We start from the raw sequence: 21,663 nt of genomic DNA on the forward strand, positions 1-21,663 counted from the left end.
ATAGTAACTAGTACATGTTGTACTTACTTGCTAGTGATGTAGCGTGGGGCTGTATATTGTATACATGTACATGTTGTACTTACTTGCTAGTGATGTAGCGTGGGGCTGTATGTTGTATACATGTTGTACTTACTTGCTAGTGACGTTGTATAGTAACTAGTACATGTTGTACTTACTTGCTAGTGACGTTGCGTGGGGCTGTATGTGCACCTCCTTCAGCAGGATGGCCACGGGCAGGTTAATGGTGAGGTTGCACCAGACCTCGTCCGGGATGAAGTGGTATGACCATGCGGCCGAGCGGGCGCGGCGGTGCGGGGGGGCGGCCTGGATCAGGACGTCAGGCGGCTGGGTGGACGGGCTGCTGCAGGTGATGGACCCTACAGGGAAGGAAAAGGAAAGTGATCTCGATCCAGTTTTATCTCACTGAAGAGCTAATCTCCCACTGGTCGTGAGAGAGAAGACAGACGCCATGTACAGTATTTACACATTCATTGCACTGGAAATTCCTGCTGGTTCATTGCACTGGGAAATTCTCACTAGGGAAAACCTACCCAGAGGAGCAAAGTTGTGCAGGCCTTCCATGTTGTCGACGTCGGTGTTGGCCACTGGCCGGGCCAGGGGAGGGGTCTTCAGGCTCTTGCCACTGTCCAGGAACCGCATGATGGTGGACACCAGGCTGGGGTTGGTGTTGATGGCCGATCGGTTCGACCGCACCAGGTTAGTACAGATCACCTGGATACCACCTGCAACAAATCGACAAAGAGTTGACTTCAATTCCTACATCTTATCTCATCTCTCATCTGTCCCCTAGTCTAATTACCTTTGGGGCACCTCAGATGATCTGACAAGCAGTTTTATCCACCATTCTCAATTTTCTGGTCTTTTTTTACGTTTCCAGTCTTTCCCAGTTATACCTTGTCCTATTTCCTTTCCACTTTTAACGAAACTACTGTACATGACAGCATCTATTGACCTGCAAGACTTATGTGAATGTCGCCAGAGTATAAAAGAATACTGGCAATGGTTTCTGAACAATTTTTAGTATGATCCATACTTCCTCAATTCTGAGTGGTGCAGGTGAAACCTGTCTGGTGCAGGTAATTTTCATTGTTGCTTAAACCAGTGCAGGTATGCAGAAAAAAGTACTTTGAGCCCTGCATAACTAATGAAGCTGCTTTCCACTGACACCAATTGATCAGAACACAACTGCATGGCTTTCAGCACCAAGGATGGTACCGAGTTACACACTTACAGTTATACAGAGTGCGAGCCCTGACTTTGTATACTGAAGTGTGTGTGGGCCTCAGATTCTCAACCTGTTATCCACCTTAAACAAATCCACGCGAAGGCAACCGTGTCAAACCTCACTCAGGTGTAGGAACTGACACGGTCATCATACCCGGAAAATCTGTATCTGCATACACTGTATCTGTACATGAATCTGTATCTGAACGCGAATAAAGGTCACACGAGTGATTGCCCACATGTATAGTATACTGAAGTTGGACATTATCCCGTGACTTACCCAGGTCGTTGAATGCGCGGATGGACTTCTCACAGTCCAGCACCCGGAGGATGTACCACAGGAGCGGCTCAGACAGCTGGCACATGGTGAGGGAGCCTTGCTGTGTGCTGAACCCACACGACATGTACTGTACAACAGAGAAACATGGCACTAGTAACAAGCACAAACTGATAATAGATGATTAGGTACAGTTGTAACAGTTCTGCTTTGTAGATACAATGTACTAAATAAAGCAAATTTTCCTTTATTTTCAAAAACAGAAGTACTGTGACTGTCATGAAAAGGTTTGGAGCAAGCTCAATATAGCCTGGGTTCCATCCTGGTTAGTTTACGTCCGCTCCCACAGTCGCTACCATCAACTGTGGGAGCGGACGTAAACTAATCAGGATGGAACCCAGGCTAAGCTCAATACAGTGTTTGTTTATTTTAGTGCAATGTGTCAATCATGAATTGTTCTGCTATATGTTGTGTAGGCAGGGCAACTCGTAAAGGTGCGTATGTAAAGTAACTAATATCCATTCATTCTCCTTTCCTTCAGCTGAAAACTATTGACAGCACATTAAATAGCACATGCAGCTACAGTCTGTTTCTCTCTGTCTGTTAGACAGTCACAAAAAACTATGACTTGAAAGACTATGACTACACAATCATGTACCTATCCCCTAGCAGCTACTAACAGTACTGTACCTGTAGTATTGGCTGCAGCACCAGCTCTATCTGTGTGGCTTTGTTGTTGAGAGCACAGAGGATCATGAAGATGCCGTCCCCGGCCGACAGGGGGTCCGAGGTGGCGAAACTGTCGTTCATGGTGATGTGCAGACCACTGCTTCCTGTGGGGACAACAGAAATGAAATCTTTTAAATCTGAGTGGAAGATACCTCATTGGAGACTGAAATAGACTTAAATAAAAACTGTGCTTTAAGCAGTGGTTCATTCAACATACAAACACGTTACTGACCAGTATATCAGCAGAACCTACTATGCCTGGACAAAACCTGAATTTTTCATGGTTTTGTTAGATGTTTGGTCAACGCTGAATCAGTATTTCATCTGTTGTAGACAATACCTTTTCCGACACAGCTTTGGAAAAGTATGGTCATCCTGAAATATACATTACATATCCTTAAATGAGATGCTCTGCCAAAGTGCCATGCACAAAACATTACGGGTTTTACACAGACGCAGTCTGTTCTGCCAATGTACTGTACTGAGTACTACTGACCTATTATCATAGCCATGGTGTTGCTGTTACAGCCGCTGAGTGCTGACAGCAGGTAGGCCATGGTGTTGGAGTGTCCCAGGACCAGGTCTGCCAGACACTTCTGCTTCTTCTCCCAGCCCGCGGTCTCCGTCACGTGCGAACATGACGTGAACTTCGGCTTCTTCTCGGGCGATGACCCGGAGGCCCCGCCGGACTCTCCGGACGACGACTTCTCCTCGTCGGAGGCGCTGACGTTCAGCCCCGGGGACTGCGTCGTGGCCAGCTTGCTGGAGTCCGTAGAGTTCCTGTTCAGCTCGGAGAAGTTGGTCTGGATGATGAGCTCCGCGGAGCTGTTGCTGCTCTCCCCCTCTGCCGCCGCGTCGGCGCTGCCCACGCTGCTGGGAGTCCTGTGGGTCATCTGGAACAGCCTGGACTGGGGCAGCGGGATCTTGACCAGGGTCTTGACCAGCTTGAGTAGATTGCACATGAGGACGTCGCGATTCCCCTCCCCGAGCGACCGGGCGTCCGCGGGGCGTAGTATGCTCGCGAACAGCCCGCCGAAGCAGGAGCGGGCACTAACACTGTTGTCAGACTGGCTCCGGGAGTTCAGGGACTCGGAACACATGATGTAGCTGTACACGAGAGAGGAGATGGACTCTATAACGCCCATCGCCGTGGTGGTGTCCACCGACTCAAAGTTCTGCTCCAGGATGAAGTCCAGGAAGTGGACCTGTGTGTCCAGGGGCCCCAAGCACAGCTGGAATGCTCCCCTGAAACAAGTATATACACAGAGCCATGTTAGCAAAGACAGTACAATAGAACTCAACTAAAATGTATTAATTTTGTTACTAACTTAAAAGATTCAAATGTGTAAAAATACAAAATTGATACAGTAAACACAAAGCCACCAGCCAATTATTCGAGAGTCAGCAGTGTTCCTGTAGCCTGAGTGTCAGCCATTTTAGCTTTCGTCCGCTCCCCACGATTTGTTACCGGTATATAATCATAGACAATTCAAATTCTACTACTGGAGATAACTTCTGGATCACTCTTCGTTGATCAGCATCACTAAAATTTAATTAACCAAGAGCAACTGGAAAAACGGTTCAACGTGACAAGGACTTATGTCTTTTGAGTGTCATTGACTTTGTAAGTCAACTCAAGACTTGTAAAAAGTATAAAAAGAAGAAGTACCTATCACTGGCAAGAATGTAGACCAGGCGCAGCATGAGGTCCTGGAACTTGTCCATGTTGCTGTGCAGCTGTAGCCTCACCAGGAAGTCCTGAAACGCCTGAGTCACAGTTGGACCATACTAAACAACACGGGACAACAAAAACTCATTAGGACGGTGAAAACTCTACTCTTGAAAGACAAAGACGATGGAAAAAATAGTCTTCACTCATACACTTCTACAGTAATTGCTTCTGTATCAAGTTGTCTTTTAAATGAGTTTCAATGCCCCCATCATGTAGATATGTAGCTACGATATCAGGGCTCCAAAATAGCTACGATGTCAGGGTTCCAGACAATTGATCATAATTATCATAATGATCAATAATTATTGATACAAGTTATATATATATACATGTGAAGACAGTACTGTTCCCGTCATACATGTAGTTAACCAACATCACCGTTACTATCGCATTTCTAACCCGTTACTTTTCCGTTTACAAACACGTTACTATCACGTCTGCTAACTCGTTAGATTTGTGAAATGCAGAGCATTCATAATTATGATAGATCCAGACCTGCACATTGGTGCTGCTGGGTGTGGGCGGGCCCTGCACGGTGGCTCCCGACAGGAACCTCACCACCACAGGGATGACGTTGCCGTCGGCGATGATGCTGGAGGCCAGCCAGATGTCCGACGTGTCCAGCGGGCTGGCCTGATGATGATGATGAATGGTTTATTAAAATGTAAATCACTCTTGCAGCCCTGAGGGCTAAATTGCTAAGTCAGTACATATAGAATACTACACGATGCATGCCCGAGGCACCAGAAGAACCGCAGATCGGATTGAAGGCCAAAGGGAGATCTGATCCGCAAAGGGCTGGGGCGAGGGTGATGCGGAATACACCGTGTTGTATTTTATTTGTGTCATACACACCCAAGAAAAAAGACCTTTAAATGCGAAATGTGCCAAAATTTGGTGTCCCTAAACAAAAAGTGTAACAACGTCAATTCCAACATTTGACATCAGTGATTTAAGTTTTGGAAATGGCGCACTAGGTACGCGCGAAACATGTTTGAATTATTCTATCGAACATTTGGAAGCCTGAGCCGTGCGCGTAAAGAACCCTGGGCCGCACCGCCAGTTATCACACGGGCCAGGACACCCATACCAAATCGCGGCCCATGTATGACATAAATGTCAATACAATATTCACAACTTGTTCTAAAATAAACATAAGCATATTGGTCTCATCATATTACATGTCAATAAAATGTGGTAAAAAATATCAAATACATTAAAAAAATCCATAATATGAGGTTATAGGCAAAGGTAAAGGTCCCGTAGCCTTTTTTAAGGCCATATGGGCATTGGGTTGTTAATCCACCGTGCCTAGGGCATGGTATTGGAAGGCTGAGCCCATCCCTCTCCTTCTCCACTGTCTTTTATACCTCCCCAACTGAAGTCAGGTTCCCATTTTACTCCTGGGTGGAGTGAGGAAATTCGTGTAACACTGTGCCGTTATGTCACACAACCCCACATATGAGATTATATATCATATCATTGGTTTATTGAAGCGATAATCTAAAAGCCTGGCATGTACCTGCAGGGCGGGTGTGCGGATGTTGGCCATGAGGCTGAGAGTGTTCCAGGCCAGGCACCAGGACCGCACGGGCATGTTGGGGAACCACGACAGGCAGGACAGCAGGCTGCTGATGGAACCTGGGCCAGGGAAAATAGCATATATCAGTAACAGTTGGCTAGCAGAAATCAGGGCCTTGCATAAACAAATCGTTGTTGTTGCTGTCTGTATATTAAGATCTTTATTCAATAACAAGCCTACCTGATGAATTATATATTAATTTTTCCAGTTTGCTGTTCTTAAAATAATGCAGAAGCATGCTTATGGACTTGGTAGGAATCCAATCTGACTCTGACATCATCCCTCATGACTTCATTGAGAATTTTGTGAATAAACAAACAAACAAACAAACAAACAAGCACACCTTCGTTGAGCGGGATGGTGGGGACCTTGCTGGAGTCAAACCCAGACGACGTTCCCTCCCCGTTCTCGTTCAGGGTGAGCCACAGCTGCAGCAGCAGGTCCAGCTGCACCCTCTGCAGCTGCAGCTGCCCAAACAGGTGGTTGAAGCAGGTGCTGAGGACCAGCGGGGAGCTTATCGCAGACTGAGGCGTCACGAACATGTCCTGGGCTAGGGAGTCGTCTGTTAACGGCTGTTGGTGGGAGCCTAAAGGAAAAAGATTAATAAACCTATCAATTGATTATTCTTAATTAATTTTTTCATGCAGCTGGCCGAACAGGTGGTTGATGCAGGTGCTGAGGACCAGCGGGGAGCTTATCGCAGACTGAGGCGTCACAAACATGTCATCAGTTAACGGCTGTTGGTGGGAGCCTAAAGGAAAAAATCATGTGTGTTTATGAAATCTTGTTAGCTGTAGAATGTACAAGACAATCAGTAAGAAATATAAGGAAAGTCTACAGACACTCTCCATTACAGATGAAAGTGTTTCAAATTCTTACATGTTTAAAATGTACTTACCGGTAGTAGTAGAAGATACAGGAAAATTCTACAGACATGAGAGATAGGGGAATTCTTTTTACACAACCAAAGAGTCTCACCTCGCTGACGTTTCGGTGTCTGTCAGACACCTTCTTCAGAGCTTCTGACTGGAGTACTGCATCTCGCCGCTATATGTAGCTGATGTAGGTGGCGCTTTTGCGGCGAGAACTTGGTTGTGTAAAAAGAATTCCCCTATCTCTTAAGTTTTACCAACCTGATGAAACTATTTTCGGAAATCTACAGACATGACTTACCAGCTGGTACTAGCGGTGTTGACACCACGTGGTGGAAGGACTCGGCCGCCTCTGACTCCATCCTCTTGAGCAGGACATCAGCCCTGGTCCACACCCCGACCTCCAGCCGACTGTCCATGGCCAGGGAGATACCTACAGGGGACACAGTCACTCTCTATTAGTGTTACATCTGAAAGTGTTTCAATTTCTTACATGATTGTTCAAAATGTATGTCAGTGTAGAGACTCTAATCTGGTAGAATCAGCAGAGATCCCAAATGGAGACTGTAAATTTTGTAGTCTTGTATTTGCACGTAAATGATAAAAACCAATACAAAGTAAAGATAAACCTAACAAGAAGAGTGTGCTCTCTATTACAGCTGAAAGTAATTATCCTGCAGCAGCGACACCAAGCTGCAGTACAGATCAGAAGCAGTCATTGTTGCCCTGAAGAAGTGAAAAACGGTCACCAGAATTTTTGGGGAAAAAATGGCTCTCGGTGGCAAATAATGTGCTGATGTTGGCAGACATTTAGACAGGTTAGCCTGAGAGGCTTGGTGGGCATCATTCCACCATACAGGGAGGGAAGTCGAGTAAAGTGCCTTTCCCATGGGCACAACGTCAGGGCATGGTGAATATCGAACCCTCTAACCATTGCGGCACCAACACCACCAGGGAAGAAAAAACATAGCAGCAACTAGAAAGGCCGACATTTGCTTTGGAGCAAATACAGCAATGGCTTCACCACATTTTACGACATGGCAGGGAAAGAATGAGAAACACAAGGGAAAACAATGCTTTACATTGATATAACTATAGTATGAAGTAACATACAACTAAGACTACAACAGTTGGATAGCTATTCCCTACATTATTGGTTAGGATTTTTAATTGCATAATGCAAACTGTTGATTTTCAAGAAAAAAGAAGCGTTCATGCCCCGCATTCCAATGCTGGAGCAGGAAAGCTTAAAATACCTACCAAAACACTTGAATACAGACCTACTGTCAGTATGGAATGGCTCTGTGCAGGTATTAATTAAGTTAAGCCTGTTAAATTCCAACAGCCAATCAGCAAGGAGAATAGAGGAAAGCTGCATGCCTATTGGTTGATGCCCTGCATTCCATTGTGATGACTCATGCCCAAATGTGGTAACACTGCACACTAACTCAGTAATACATTTGCTATAACACAGCCAAAAAACTCAAATAAAACCATTCTAAAAGCCTGTATCACAAAAATTAAAAAACGCCTGGGGGTATTTGCCTACTGTACCTCCATACCAAATTTCAGGTCCTTAGGCCTCAAAATGAAGAAGCTGAATCCATTTAAAGAAATGGCAGGAGGAGAAGAAGAAGGAGGAGAATCATGAGAAAAAGCAATATGGTTTCACCACTTTGTGGTGAACCCATAATAACAGTGTATTTCCTTACTTTTCTGCCCAAGTGACTCTGTGGCGTTAGCTGCCAGGGCAGTCAGGGTCAGCTGGGTGTCCCTCCGCGCAAACTTGGGCGACCCGGCCATGTTGAAGCTGCCTTTCACCTTCTGTACAACACAAGGAAAAATACATCATAATTAAATTAGACACTCAGTTAACATTTACAAAGCAAATGCATAATGTTTACCTTCACATAGTCTAGCCTAACAAACTATACAGTATACTGCTCTGTTTATTTTCACTCAAAGACATTCATGTTATATGGTGACTGGCCCCTCCAATTCTGTCCTGCCACTTGCTACATAATGTAAACCAATACTGCAGGCCATAGGGGGCAGTGGGTATGTGTCTAGGACATGGCATTGGAAGGGAAAGCCTAACCCTCTCCATCCAATGTCAAGTTTCCATTTTACACTAACTTGATCAGTGGTGTGAGGAAGCAGACTCACTATACTCCATAAAGTGGCTGTCAACATGGGCCTGACTGGCATTGAAAAAACATGAACTGTTGTACAAAATGTATATCTCCCTTCCTTTACCTTGCTGGGTGTGTAGTTGGGAAACAGATATACTGTATAGTCTGTGGTACCTTCTGCATGGGCCTTACTGATAAAAAGAGACACACAAAGACATGTCTCTGTCTCCCTACCTTTACCTTGCTGGGTGTGTAGTTGGGAAACAGAAATAGATACAAACTGCTTGCAATAGAAAGACAACGACGGGTGTTGTACCATCTGTATGGGACTGACCGACTGGCATAAAAAACAAGACAATGATGAACACGTGTACATGTGTATCTCCCTACCTTTACCTTGCTGGGCGTGTAGTTGGGAAACAGAAATAGATACAAACTGCTTGCAATAGAAAGACAACGACGGGTGTTGTACCATCTGTATGGGACTGACCGACTGGCATAAAAAACAAGACACATGAACACGTGTACATGTGTATCTCCCTACCTTTACCTTGGTGGGTGTGTAGTTGGGAAACAGATATACCACCAGATATACTGTATAGTCTGTGGTACCTTCTGCATGGCCCTTACTGATAAAAAGAGACACACACAAAGACATGTCTCTGTCTCCCTACCTTTACCTTGCTGGGTGTGTAGTTGGGAAACAGAAATAGATACAAACTGCTTGCAATAGAAAGACAACAACGGGTGTTGTACCATCTGTATGGGACTGACCGACTGGCATAAAAAACAAGTCACATGAACACGTGTACATGTGTATCTCCCTACCTTTACCTTGCTGGGTGTGTAGTTGGGAAACAGAAATACAATGTAGATACAAACTGCTTGCAAAAGAAAGACAACAACGGGTGTTGTACCATCTGTATGGGACTGACCGACTGGCATAAAAAACAAGACATGAAAACGTGTACATGTGTATCTCCCTACCTTTAGTTTTACCTTGCTTGGTGTGTAGTTGGGAAACAGATATACCACCAGATATACTGTATAGTCTGTGGTACCTTCTGCATGGGCCTTACTGATAAAAAGAGACACACAAAGACATGTCTCTGTCTCCCTACCTTTACCTTGCTGGGCGTGTAGTTGGGAAACAGAAATAGATACACACTGCTTGCAATAGAAAGACAACAACGGTGTTGTACCATCTGTATGGGACTGACCGACTGGCATAAAAAACAAGACATGAAAACGTGTACATGTGTATCTCCCTACCTTTAGTTTTACCTTGCTTGGTGTGTAGTTGGGAAACAGATATACCACCAGATATACTGTATAGTCTGTGGTACCTTCTGCATGGGCCTTACTGATAAAAAGAGACACAAAAAGACATGTCTCTGTCTCCCTACCTTTACCTTGCTGGGTGTGTAGTTGGGAAACAGAAAATATAGATACAAACTGCTTGCAATAGAAGAAAACACGTGTACATGTGTATCTCCCTACCTTTACCTTGCTGGGCGTGTAGTTGGGAAACAGAATCTTCAGCTCTGCATTGATCTCCTCCTCCAGATGCTCGTCCTCGTCCACCAGCAGAAAGTCCACCAGCATGGCGCCATCCTTGTCGAAGTTGTCCCCTGGAGACTCCTGTTTGTCTGCCTGGGACGTGGCACTAGCACCTGGAGAGAACAGCAGGGAGCACAGTCAGGCCTACGAAAAAAATCGTTGTGTTTCCTGTTTCCCAATCAACCCTAGAAAAACCTACCGACCCTAGAAAAACCTACCGACCCTAGAAAAACCTACCGACCCTAGAAAAACCTACCGACCCTAGAAAAACCTACCGACCCTAGAAAAACCTACCGACCCTAGACTTTTTTGGGGGGTGGACCCCTGCAAGGGACATAAATTTATCTAATTTTTCAAGCTGATCAACCTTTCCTAGCTCCATGATCTGACACCTGAGTAATAAAACGTTGTACAACTGGTTTTCTAACATTGACATTGAAAATAAAAGTGTCCTCATGCAAGTTTTACTTTGTTAAACTGTATTGTATAAGTTGGATCACTATATAGGTACTATCATTGAAGTCTAAAAAAAAAAAGAAGATAATCCTACCTACCAACTGAAACAGGAAACACAACATTTTTTTTCCTAGGCCTCAGGGACACGAACCATAACCATTGATGATGTATGAAGTAGAGACAGACGTGTTTTCAAGGAGAAAACAATTTCATGAAACACTGTATGGCAGGGGTTATCAAGATAGATTTTGAATTCACCATAATCCTGAAGGAAATGCTATCAACCTAATTCCTACACACTGTTTCTTTGAACTATTTTCTCCTTGATAACATTTGTCTGTCAACAGTTACTACATTTCTAGCACAAGACCCCATGCTTGCTCGGGGAAAATTGTTTCTTCATTGTACAAAATCTATTCTGGAATTTATAAAATTAATAAAACTAGATAAAAATAATAAAAAGGAATATATATATGAACTACATTTTTTTTAGTAATGCTGAAGAAGATTGATGTATGTCACTTGAAATGTCTGGAAGTAATTTCCATAATTCATGCAGTACGAGTAGTTCAATTTGAATTGTCTTTGAATAAGAACTAGTTGGGTAATAGACCTTCCAGAGCTCAGGAAAAGAACTTATAAAACTGACCAATAATAAGTAAGTCTATGAAGAGTTTCAGTTGGAAGTACACTGTACTTATAATTTTGTCTTTTGTCTGCTGTACACAGTACAGGCATCCAATGGGGAATGGACTGTGTGTATATGATACACAGTTATGCAAGTGACAGCAGCAATATACACTGCTAGCACATCAAAGGTTTAAAACTGTGTGTAAAACAGTGTACCGGCATATTTGGGGCCAACCTCAATATACCAAACAAAAGGAACAAAACCCCTCCAGTGCATTTTTAGTTAAGTCATTACAACAATATTCACAGTAGCACAAGAGGGTACAATATGCTAATTAAATCATTGTCAGACTAAAACTTTAGGTTAGACTATATAAGAGAACATAGAAATGTAAAGGCCATGCACATTCTCAGAACATATAGTACATACTTAACCAAGTGGCCAGAATAAAAATCAAAGGACAACATTCTAAAAGAAAGCCACCTACTTTCAAATGCTTTTGCCTTTAAATTTACCAAGCCTGTAAAATTTGGGTGTTATCTTTCCACTCTTTTATAGAAGCTGGTTCCTTACACTGTTACACTGAAAAACTTTTATATAATTATTAAGATGCTCCAACTTGCACAGCCTCTTAATATATAGTCCATGTACTTTTTTTGTTGTGTCAATAGAGAATCATGTATGATATCTAAGTCTGACTATTGAAGTTGCACATGTACATGTATGACCTAGCATGCTTCAGACTACAGCTCAGGCTATAAGCAGACTCCTCCTGAGCAGAAGGTACATGTGCATACATGTAGAGCATGCAGCATTCAGTCTCATACATTACTGCTGTATCTATGGCAGTGACAGCACAGCCCAGTTCATACCATCAGAGAGAAAGGAAACAAAAGCAGATGGCACACGAAAGACTAGTACAGGGTAAGAAGAGTATCATCGCTTGATACCGGTAAGTTGACAGGTCTTTTGATACAAATGTAAACTATGGTTATGTGGAAAAAATTTTTAAATGTGGCGCAAGAAAATTTTGATGCTGTGCACTTAACACATCATCATCAGTCAGTCAGTTAGTCAGTCTGACTGACTGACTTAAACTGCACAAAATGGGATGGTACAGCTTCTTTAGAAATCAAGCTCGAACTCAAAATCAAAGTCATACAAAAACATTTAAGTCCAGGGCTGTGTCTGTGTTAAGTCCCACACTTAACACTGCCAGCAGCTACATGAGGTAGAACTGTGCTGTGCTATCTCAGGCCACACCAATTCAATTTGTTGGTTCTCGGATTTTTTAAGAAAAAATAAGAAGCAACAGGGCAAAAAAAATAAACAGGCCCAGGCATCATTTGATAGGCCCAAATGCAGCAGTACAATTGGAACCATGAAGTCAACATACTGGGCTGGTTTATTAAATCAAAACAATGAATTTTGAACTTTTGATCAAACCACTGCATTGACAGATGGAAGAACTGTAACAAAGTTAGGAAGGCAATAATTTTTTCTTCATCTGTCGTGGTCAAAGTACATTGTCAAGCATTTTGGTGTTGATTCAGAACTTGAAACTTTTTTTTTAAATCTCGGGGCAAATCCGAGAACCAACTGATTAAACAGGCGCTGCCCAAGTGGTTATTTATGGAGGATACTTGCATGGAGGCTTGAAAAGTACAAAGTCAAGCAATCCGTCACCTGGGGCAGACAAAATGCCAAGATGTCAGATGGCCATGTTAGAGAGAGGTGCTGACTGAGTAGAGCTGTGTACCTAATCAAATCTTACGTACAGCGGTACAGGGGGTAAGGTACAAGGGGTAAGGTACAGGTCTGGACCTGTATACATGTACGTGTACCTAAACAGGTTTGGTCATTCATCTGAGTTACATATGTGGCCAACAATCTTTTAAAGTGTAGTAAATTGTTATCTTTGCGGGTGGGTTTGCATATTTTAATCTAAAAAATAAGAATACTTACATTCAATTTTTCCGAATTCCAAGTGCTGAATTGTCAAAATTGCTGTTACGGTATCTGTATCTGTATAGCCGGTATAACCGCCTTTCGGCGTAACACACCAGCTGTCTTTGAGATGCAATGATTTACCTTAATTTACATTAATTTTCTAGTGTACAAATAGTGTCCACTAGTGTTTTGTATCATTCTGGTACAGGTCCACCAGATGTTCAGGTCCGAACCTGTACCTGAATAATTTTACAGGTACATGTACAGGTACAGGTATGGGTATTAGGTACACAGCCCTACATGTAGTGCTGAGTGACAGTTCACACACACACAGCACAGGTCAAAACACAGGACAACTTTCACACAGGAGTTCACCTTCTACTGTTCCTCATTATGTTCTTTTTGTGATATTAAAAGCTATGTTCCACAGATCTACACACACTTATACATGTAGGTTCTACTGCAAGCCAATGCGCTGTGACATGGCCAACATCTCTTATGAAAATGAACCATAAGTACTACATGTATGTGTAGTAATCAGTGACTTAAATGTTGGGTTGGCTCTATGCCAACATCTCTATGATAATGTTACTAAAATGTACACATGTCAATACTTGACAATTAGTCGTACACTACGCGCCATCCCAGTGATGGGAAATTAACTTGACTTGTACCGAATACAAAAAAGTAAAATTGGCAAGCAATTAATATTGAATGATGACTGTACTATTGTTGCTATATTCATCTGTAAGTCTTTCCCTTGCATTCACAATGTAACATGTACAATGAATTTGTGCGTTGTGTTCTATGTACAACGTATCTAGCATCAACAACAGAACAGTGTCAGAGTGTGTACAAAATTAATAGATAATTTGGATCATACCATTAGTATGTTGCTATTCATCTGTAAATTATTCCTCACATTCACAATGTAACAAAATATTTGTGTTAGCTATATCTACCATCACTACAGTACAAACAGAATAGTCAACCACAGAACAAAGTTGATAGAGAACTTGGATCATACCATCAACTTGTTGCTATACTTCATCCGTAACTCACTCCTCACAATGTACAATGTCTGTGTCAGCTGTATCTCACAGAACTACCAACAGTCAACCACAGAACAGTGTATAACATTGGGAGATAATTTGGATCCTACCATTAGCATGTTGACATTCATCTGTAAATTATTCCTCATGTACAATGTTTGTGTAAGACGTATATCTACAGTGCACAAAGTTGAGAGAGAATGTGGACTGTACCATTAGCCGTGGGAGGGGTGGATCCGCTGGGCAGGTCCTGTTTGGCCTCGGAGGTGTCCATCCCCTCGCTGTTCTCCTCTACGCTAGGGGGGGACTCGGAGGGGGGTGAGGGCGGGGAGGGGGGTGTCTCCTCCCCCTCCACCTCCCCCATCAGGTCCTCGTCAGGGGTGTTTTCCAGTGTGACCCCCGGGGAGCAGGTCATGGGGTACAGTCTCTCGCCTGGGGAAATACACAAACCAAAGTTAATACCATAGTTTAACACCTTCTGCAACCTTGCTTGCTAAGCTCAGCCTAGAAGACATTAAGTCTGTCATGCGGTCACGACGCCTCCGATGGTACGGGCACGTTAAAAGAGCAAGTGGCTGCATCAACACCATTGTGGACTTGCAGTTGCCAGGCAACAGAGGCCATGGCAGGCCTATAAAAACTTGGGTGGAGTGTATCCAGAAGGATATCAAGGAGTGTGGTCTGTCCAGCACAGACCCACAGGATAGAGCTAGCTGGAGGCGTGGTGTCCAGAACAGCCGACTGCTGCCCACCCCTGGGACAGGGAAACCGACAGCAGTATAATCAAAACCAGGATAGTGAGTGAGTGAGTGAAATTTAATACCATAGCAAAACATTGAACTTAATTCCAACACAAGGGTTACAGAGCGATCAAATTTTCGAGATTTTACTGATGCGTGACGTAAGCAATTGATCGAAAGTGCCAGGGAGTTTTGATCAATTGCTTACGTCATGTATCAGTAAAATCTCATGTGAATAAGGTCACGTGTTTGTATACCGTGACTCTCGCAAGATCACGTTGTAAAGTGATTGGTCATTAATTATCCTGATGAAGACGACAGTGGTTGTCGAAAATTTGATCGCTCTGTAACCCTTGTGTTGGAATAAAGTTCAATGTTTTACTATGATTACTACCAACACAGATGAACTTTCATGATAGCAAAAGTTAATACCGTTTGAAGAGGTTCATCAGTCATGTATAGTTTAACAGATAGAAGAATATTCATCAATCAGAACACTGTAAGGAGGTGGCGGAGGCCAGAAGATCTACACAAGTCTCAATCTAGTCTCGTGTTCTTGCAAGACTAGATCACTCTGTGATCAAGACGTACAGTTGACGTCGAAAAATTGGAGGTACGTGTTTGCTACTTTTCAAAACAGTCACCGATTGATGAATATTCTACCTAACTGTTAAACCAAACTTAGCTTAAAAAACAGTCAGCTATTGCATAAACTGTTAAACACCAAGGATCTTTACTCATTTTCCAAAATTACAGACTGTACTTTCTAATCTCCAAGCAGATTCTCTTTTGTTGGCAAAATTGCAACCAGCTGGCAAAGCAGCATCCAACTGGCCAGGCTGCAACCGAAGCCAATTGGATACTACCTTGCCACACTGCCAACAAAGAGATCATGTACATTGTGTACCTTCCAGAACATCCTTCATGAGACAGGTGATGGCGTGGTGTGCCCAGGGCCCTCCCCATGAGATGCTGCCCCTGTTGTAGTCTGATAAACAAACAAACAAACAAACAAACCTTCCAGGACGTCCTTCATGAGACAGGTGATGGCGTGGTGTGCCCAGGGCCCTCCCCATGAGATGCTGCCCCTGTTGTAGTCTGACCCCACACACAGCAGCAGTAGCTGTTCTAACTGTCTCTCACTCATCATCTCTGACAGCGTGATGGCTGGACGGGTGGCGCCTGAGATCCGGGCTATCACCTGAGGGGGGGGGGTCAAAAGAGAAATGGATTAGAATAAATCTAAGTGTTATGCTGTTTTGAGAAATGGAATCCAAGAAGAATAGATTAGAATAAATCTAAGCTATTAATAAATCTAATCTATTCTTCTTGGATTCCATTTCTCAAAACAGCATAACACTTAGTTAGTACATACCACGACTTATATAGTCAAACAAGCCATCAGCAAGCCAAGCCTGTCGGCTGCAGTACCACCTACCTTACAGATGACGAGGAACAGGTCGACGTGGCAGGTGAAGTCCATGTTGAGCAGCAGCGCCACCAGGCCCCTGACGACGGGAATGCACTGCTTCCTGCCCAGCTGGCACAGCACCAGGTCCGTCTCGGGGCTGCCCCGCCCGGAGTCCGTGGCCCCCTCCTCCTCCTGACGGTACAGGCTGGGGTGGGTCGTTCTCCTCAGGGTCATGATGTCCTTGAAATGCTGCGGGGGGATGATCAAAGAGCTTTATCTGGCCTGGAAGGATGCTTCATGAACTATGGTTTAACTTTGGATTATAACTCCTCCTGAAAATATTAGTTTTATGTCATATGTCGGCTGGGATAACATTCGATATGGGTGTTCCAGCCCATGTGATAACTAGCTGTATCACTCACAGTACGTTCTAATGGTTATCACACGGGGCTTGTTAATATTCTATGGTAGAATGATTCGAAAGCATTTTGTGTGCACCATGTGCACAGTTTTCACAAATTTCAATATCTGATTTGGAGATTGAAATTGATGTTGTTACAACTTTTTGTTTAGGGACACAAAATTTCAGAACATGTTGCATGTTTTCTATGGGTGGGCAATCTGACCCACAGTCTGGCTGGGACCAAGCGTGGATGTACACTGTGTAGTATTCTATATTAAGATATTTCACAACCCTTCGGTACTTCTTAGAACATCTTCAATCTGCAATCTGAAAATATCACTACCTCATCCAATCTCTATAATCTTCAAAATTAAGAAAAATAAAAGAGTCTACGAAAAGTACTGGATGCTACTTGCATCATCTAATACCATCCAGTAATGTTGCTTGTGTAACAGTTGCTGTTTTCTTATATATTGGTTACATGTACATTGTAGGACTGCAATTTCTAATCTCTATACAGCCCTATAAAACAGCTAATTTCATAACCCTTTAGTATTTCCTACAATATCTTCTTTCATCTGAAAATCACTAAGTCTTCATCGTGCTAATAGCTATTCCATCCTCTTAATTATCACAAGAAGAATGAAAGAGTCTTCCTGTCCCACCACCTTATCTGCATGGGCCTTCATCTGCTTCTTGAAGACGTTCAGCTGCATCTTCTCATAGCTGGACTTTGGCTCACTGCCGCCCTTCAGGCTGGACATCAACATCTTCTGTTTGGCCTGCGACGTGTCAATACAATGTTTAACTTTCTCAGTAACAAATAAGTTCTAAGTTCTAAGTTTATTCATTTGTTTCTCAAATTGTATTATGCGATTTGATTACTTTTTGTATTGTTTTGTCATTTTTATTGGTATGGCGGCTTTGAAAAGGTGTTTCATGTTAGAAACACCTGTTTCGCCATGCCATTCACAGTGCATATTATACGTGGTAAAACTTACTCACTCACTGTCCGGTTTAAAATAAATAAATAAATAAAACAAGTAGTCTTAGGCGACAATTCTCCGTGAAGTTTTATATTTTGCAGATTGGGAATAGTAAGGCGGCTGGCGGTTCAATTGCAACATACAGACGGCCGCCCATCGGCCGGGCGAAAACATTTCAACGACATTATGATAGGGGTGTTTCTGAACTATGCATTTACTTCAATATGAAAACTGCCCCCTCCAACTCTGTCCTGCCACTTGCTACATAATGTAAGCCAACACCGCAGGGTGTCTGCTACAGCACCAGTTACCATGGTGACAGCCTTCTGGTTCTGGTCATTGACCTTATTTGTTTGGTGAAGAAGAAGAAGAAACAGAGCAAAAACAATAATTATGTTTCCTTCTGCGAAGGTAAACATGACTGTTACAATATACATGTACATGTATTCTGTTTGGGAGGTCCAGTCCCACCTGTAAGTCGAGGATCTCTTGTTTCTGATGAAGCAGAGTTTTCTTCAGTTTTCTCCGCAGCAGTTTGGTGGCGCCGGTTCTGCTAGAGCTGGACTGGGAGTTGGGAGGCTGCATCTCGTTTCCCACAAAGTCCCATCGAGAAGGGAAATTGTTTCCTAGAAATCAATACAAGAAGGTTACTCTGTTTGATTCAAACAAATACTGCTATTTATCTGTGACATAAGCTGAGTATGGCATCATGTGGCATATTAGTCAGAGCTTTGGAACCAAGTTGTCCAGGAGGTTTTAATCCACTGACATGCCAGGCCGTTGTACCCTTCGGAAAGGCACTTCACACATCTTTCTTTTTAGTACAGTGGAGTGACGCCCACCTGGTCTCTCGGCTAGTCCAATGTCTAAAGGGTGTCCTAACACTGATGATGACACACACGGATGTGGTGCCCCCAATGTTACAATACTTCCAGTGAGAATACAGTCAGTTAGACTAGCAGAGCAAGCCTTAAACAGACGCGGAGGCCGCTCCTATGCACAAACAATTGTACAGCTGCTGTACCTACCGCTCCTATGCACAAACAATTGTACAGCTGCTGTACCTACCGCTCCTACGTACAAACAATTGTACAGCTGCTGTACCTACCGCTCCTATGCACAAACAATTGTACAGCTGCTGTACCTACCGCTCCTATGCACAAACAATTGTACAGCTGCTGTACCTACCGCTCCTATGTACAAACAATTGTATAGCTGCTGTACCTACCGCTCCTATGCACAAACAATTATACAGCTGCTGCAGCTTACCTACCGCTCCTATGCACAAACAATTGTACAGCTGCTGTACCTACCGCTCCTATGTACAAACAATTGAGACAGCTGCTGTACCCACCCTCGTCCTCCCTGGCGACCTTGCGGGGAGGGCAGCCGTTGCTGTCCTCCTCGTCCCCGTTGCCCCTGCTGGCCGTGCTGTCCAGTATCCTGGACAGGAACAGCAGCACCCAGCTGACCAGCGGCAGGTCCAGCGCCCCCAGCTCCTCCGCCACGCTGTCCGCCTGTCCCGCGCTGTCTCTCTGCTGCAGGGGGGCCAGTAGCCTGGATACCAGGCTCAGGAGGCTCTCCAGGATCCCCCCACAGGTGCTGACCGACATGGACTTCTGACCCAGGCTAGTCAGCAGCACAAATAATCTGGGAAACAAACGTAGAGTGTACCGGGGTGTAAATTATTTCAATTCTCTCGCAGTAAACATCACAGAACAAACATCTTTGAAATCTTTCAAAACTGCTCTGAAGAACTCAATTACCTAATCTTTGTGTACATTGACCTCTGACCTCCATACGGAAAGTCGACCTGGACTGTTTAATCGACACGAATTATGGATAACGATTCGGATTTGTTTATATCGGTCTTTGTTTGTATCTGTATGTCTGATTTTATTGTATTTATGTACTGGGCCCTATTGAAAATCAATTTGTCAAAATTGAACTAGGCCACCCAGGTGTCTGAAGATTCAATAAATAAATAAAAAAATTAAGGTTTGACATCCAGATAGACACACAAAAAAACTGTTACAGACACAACTTGAGCAACAGTTACTGTAAAGATTATCAATTTAAAAATCTATCAAGTTGCTTCAGTAACAGTTTCCTTGTGCAGAGGTATATGAGCATGGGTGTATATGTGCAGGCTTATTTGTTGTGGTTAACTTAAATGTACATCACCATGTCTTTTGACATCTAATTGTTAGAGACTTTTGATTATGCAAACAGAACATTCTTATTGTGATAAAAATCTCACCTGTCATTCTGTTCAGAAACATACAAGGTGTCTTTTCAATGCTATATTCATGTCAGAGACGCAATTCTAGCAAACACGGCATCATCATCCAAATTAATCTCACCTGTCCTGAGGAAACAGCACGTTCTGTTCGGAGTTGAAGAGCTCCTGCAGCCCCCTGGCCAGGAAGTCTCCCCACCAGCCCTGCGCCCCGCACAGCCTCAGCAGCAGTCCCCCCGCCTTCTGTCGCAGCGTGGGGCTGCCGTGCACACACAGGTGCTGAGAGAGAGAGAGAATTGTTTATTTACAAGTAGTGCTCAGGGCTTGAAATTAACATTGTCCCAGTAAATTAACATTGTCCCAGTGTCAAATTTTCCTTACACTTTGAACCAGTCATATTCTTACATACATGCGTCAAGATACTGACGTCACTCAAGTTGTTGCATACATAATAGGCTATGGCAAGCTGTCACTACAGTAACTATACCTTGCCAATGTGTTCACACATAAATCAAGAACTGCACCGGGTCTTCGAGTGTGACCTGCAGCAAGCCTTGCAGAAGTCGGGTTAGCTGCACACCGCCGGGCCAACATACATTAGTGAACTGATCGTCCGCCAGGATGACAAGGAATATGATGATGTGACATAATAGGGCTTTTCGTGAATCTTACAGTAACTGTTCTAGCTTTGTTACCTTAAACAGGCGCTCGCACACATCCGGCTGGAAGAAGTCCACTATTGCACTGTCTGTGTCCGGGAGGCTGGGAGATGTGCTCAGGCTGATCAGGATGTCTAGTAAGGATTCCGATAGAACCCTGGAAGCAACAGGCAACTGTTCTTAGCAACTATCATTCCCAGGAAATGTTGAACTTTTTAATAATTAATGACCAATCACATCTGGACAAAATGGACAAAAAAAACCTACTACAGCAGAATAGTTTTCAGAGCTGCCTTTGTTCTAACCTGAGTTTGTCAGTAGACGAGACCCTCAGTTGTTGGGAGAGGTTGCTGGCTGCTGGGATATGGTAGGTGGGCAGACCGGCTGAAGCCCTCATGATTCGAGCAATGGCATGGTGTACCAGGTTGGACTGGAGCTGAAGCTGTAAGTAACAAACACGGGTTACTCCCAACTTACCAACATTAAACAAGTTTCAAGTTTCAAGTTTTATTAATAAAATCAGCCTTGCAGCCCGTTTACAAAGTCGACCAAGCTGAATTACACTGATTTTTACAAATTTTGTGCATAGTAGATACAAATACACATTTACATGACAATACAATATACAGACACGCAAACGAACATGTTACAAAGTCACACAATACACAAGGGCACTGAAGTAAAGTCAGTGAAGTAAAGTAAAGGATGATGATGAAAGTCCAGAGTCTTAAAAGTCATTGCTACAATGACTCGTTGTACAGGCGTATTGCCTTGTGTAAGAAAGAGTTTTTCAGTCTTTTGGTGCGGGCTGCTGGTACTGTGAGTGCAGCTCCATTTCTTAAGGTCCTCCCAGTGGCCGTTTTCCTAGCCAGTGGAACCAGGTCATGGACATAAACTGTAGCATTCCTGCACGGTTTTTGTTATCCTCTCATTATTCATTAACCTTCTACATGCTGCCTAACACTGTAGACCAATATAAGTTTGTTGCGAAAGGCTACTTCATTCAG

At 43.5% G+C, this 21,663-nt stretch overlaps 1 protein-coding gene across 1 annotated transcript in view; it reads right to left on the bottom strand.

The window, feature by feature from the left end:
• The window catches only part of LOC109472224 (baculoviral IAP repeat-containing protein 6-like), a 154,294-nt gene that overhangs the window by 98,733 nt on the left and 33,898 nt on the right, over nt 1-21,663 (bottom strand). The window contains 21 exon segments of the mRNA XM_019771825.1: nt 177-377; nt 552-743; nt 1,526-1,652; nt 2,213-2,355; nt 2,748-3,496; nt 3,921-4,039; nt 4,479-4,616; nt 5,506-5,624; nt 5,909-6,151; nt 6,739-6,870; nt 8,150-8,261; nt 10,070-10,242; nt 14,432-14,650; nt 15,976-16,159; nt 16,397-16,618; nt 17,438-17,554; nt 18,230-18,384; nt 19,113-19,408; nt 20,122-20,276; nt 20,693-20,813; nt 20,962-21,098. Coding sequence (XP_019627384.1) covers nt 177-377; nt 552-743; nt 1,526-1,652; nt 2,213-2,355; nt 2,748-3,496; nt 3,921-4,039; nt 4,479-4,616; nt 5,506-5,624; nt 5,909-6,151; nt 6,739-6,870; nt 8,150-8,261; nt 10,070-10,242; nt 14,432-14,650; nt 15,976-16,159; nt 16,397-16,618; nt 17,438-17,554; nt 18,230-18,384; nt 19,113-19,408; nt 20,122-20,276; nt 20,693-20,813; nt 20,962-21,098 — 4,054 coding nt within the window.

The sequence above is a fragment of the Branchiostoma belcheri genome, unplaced genomic scaffold (assembly GCF_001625305.1).
Source record: "Branchiostoma belcheri isolate BF01 breed outbred unplaced genomic scaffold, Haploidv18h27 scaffold27, whole genome shotgun sequence".
Lineage (NCBI taxonomy): Eukaryota > Metazoa > Chordata > Leptocardii > Amphioxiformes > Branchiostomatidae > Branchiostoma > Branchiostoma belcheri.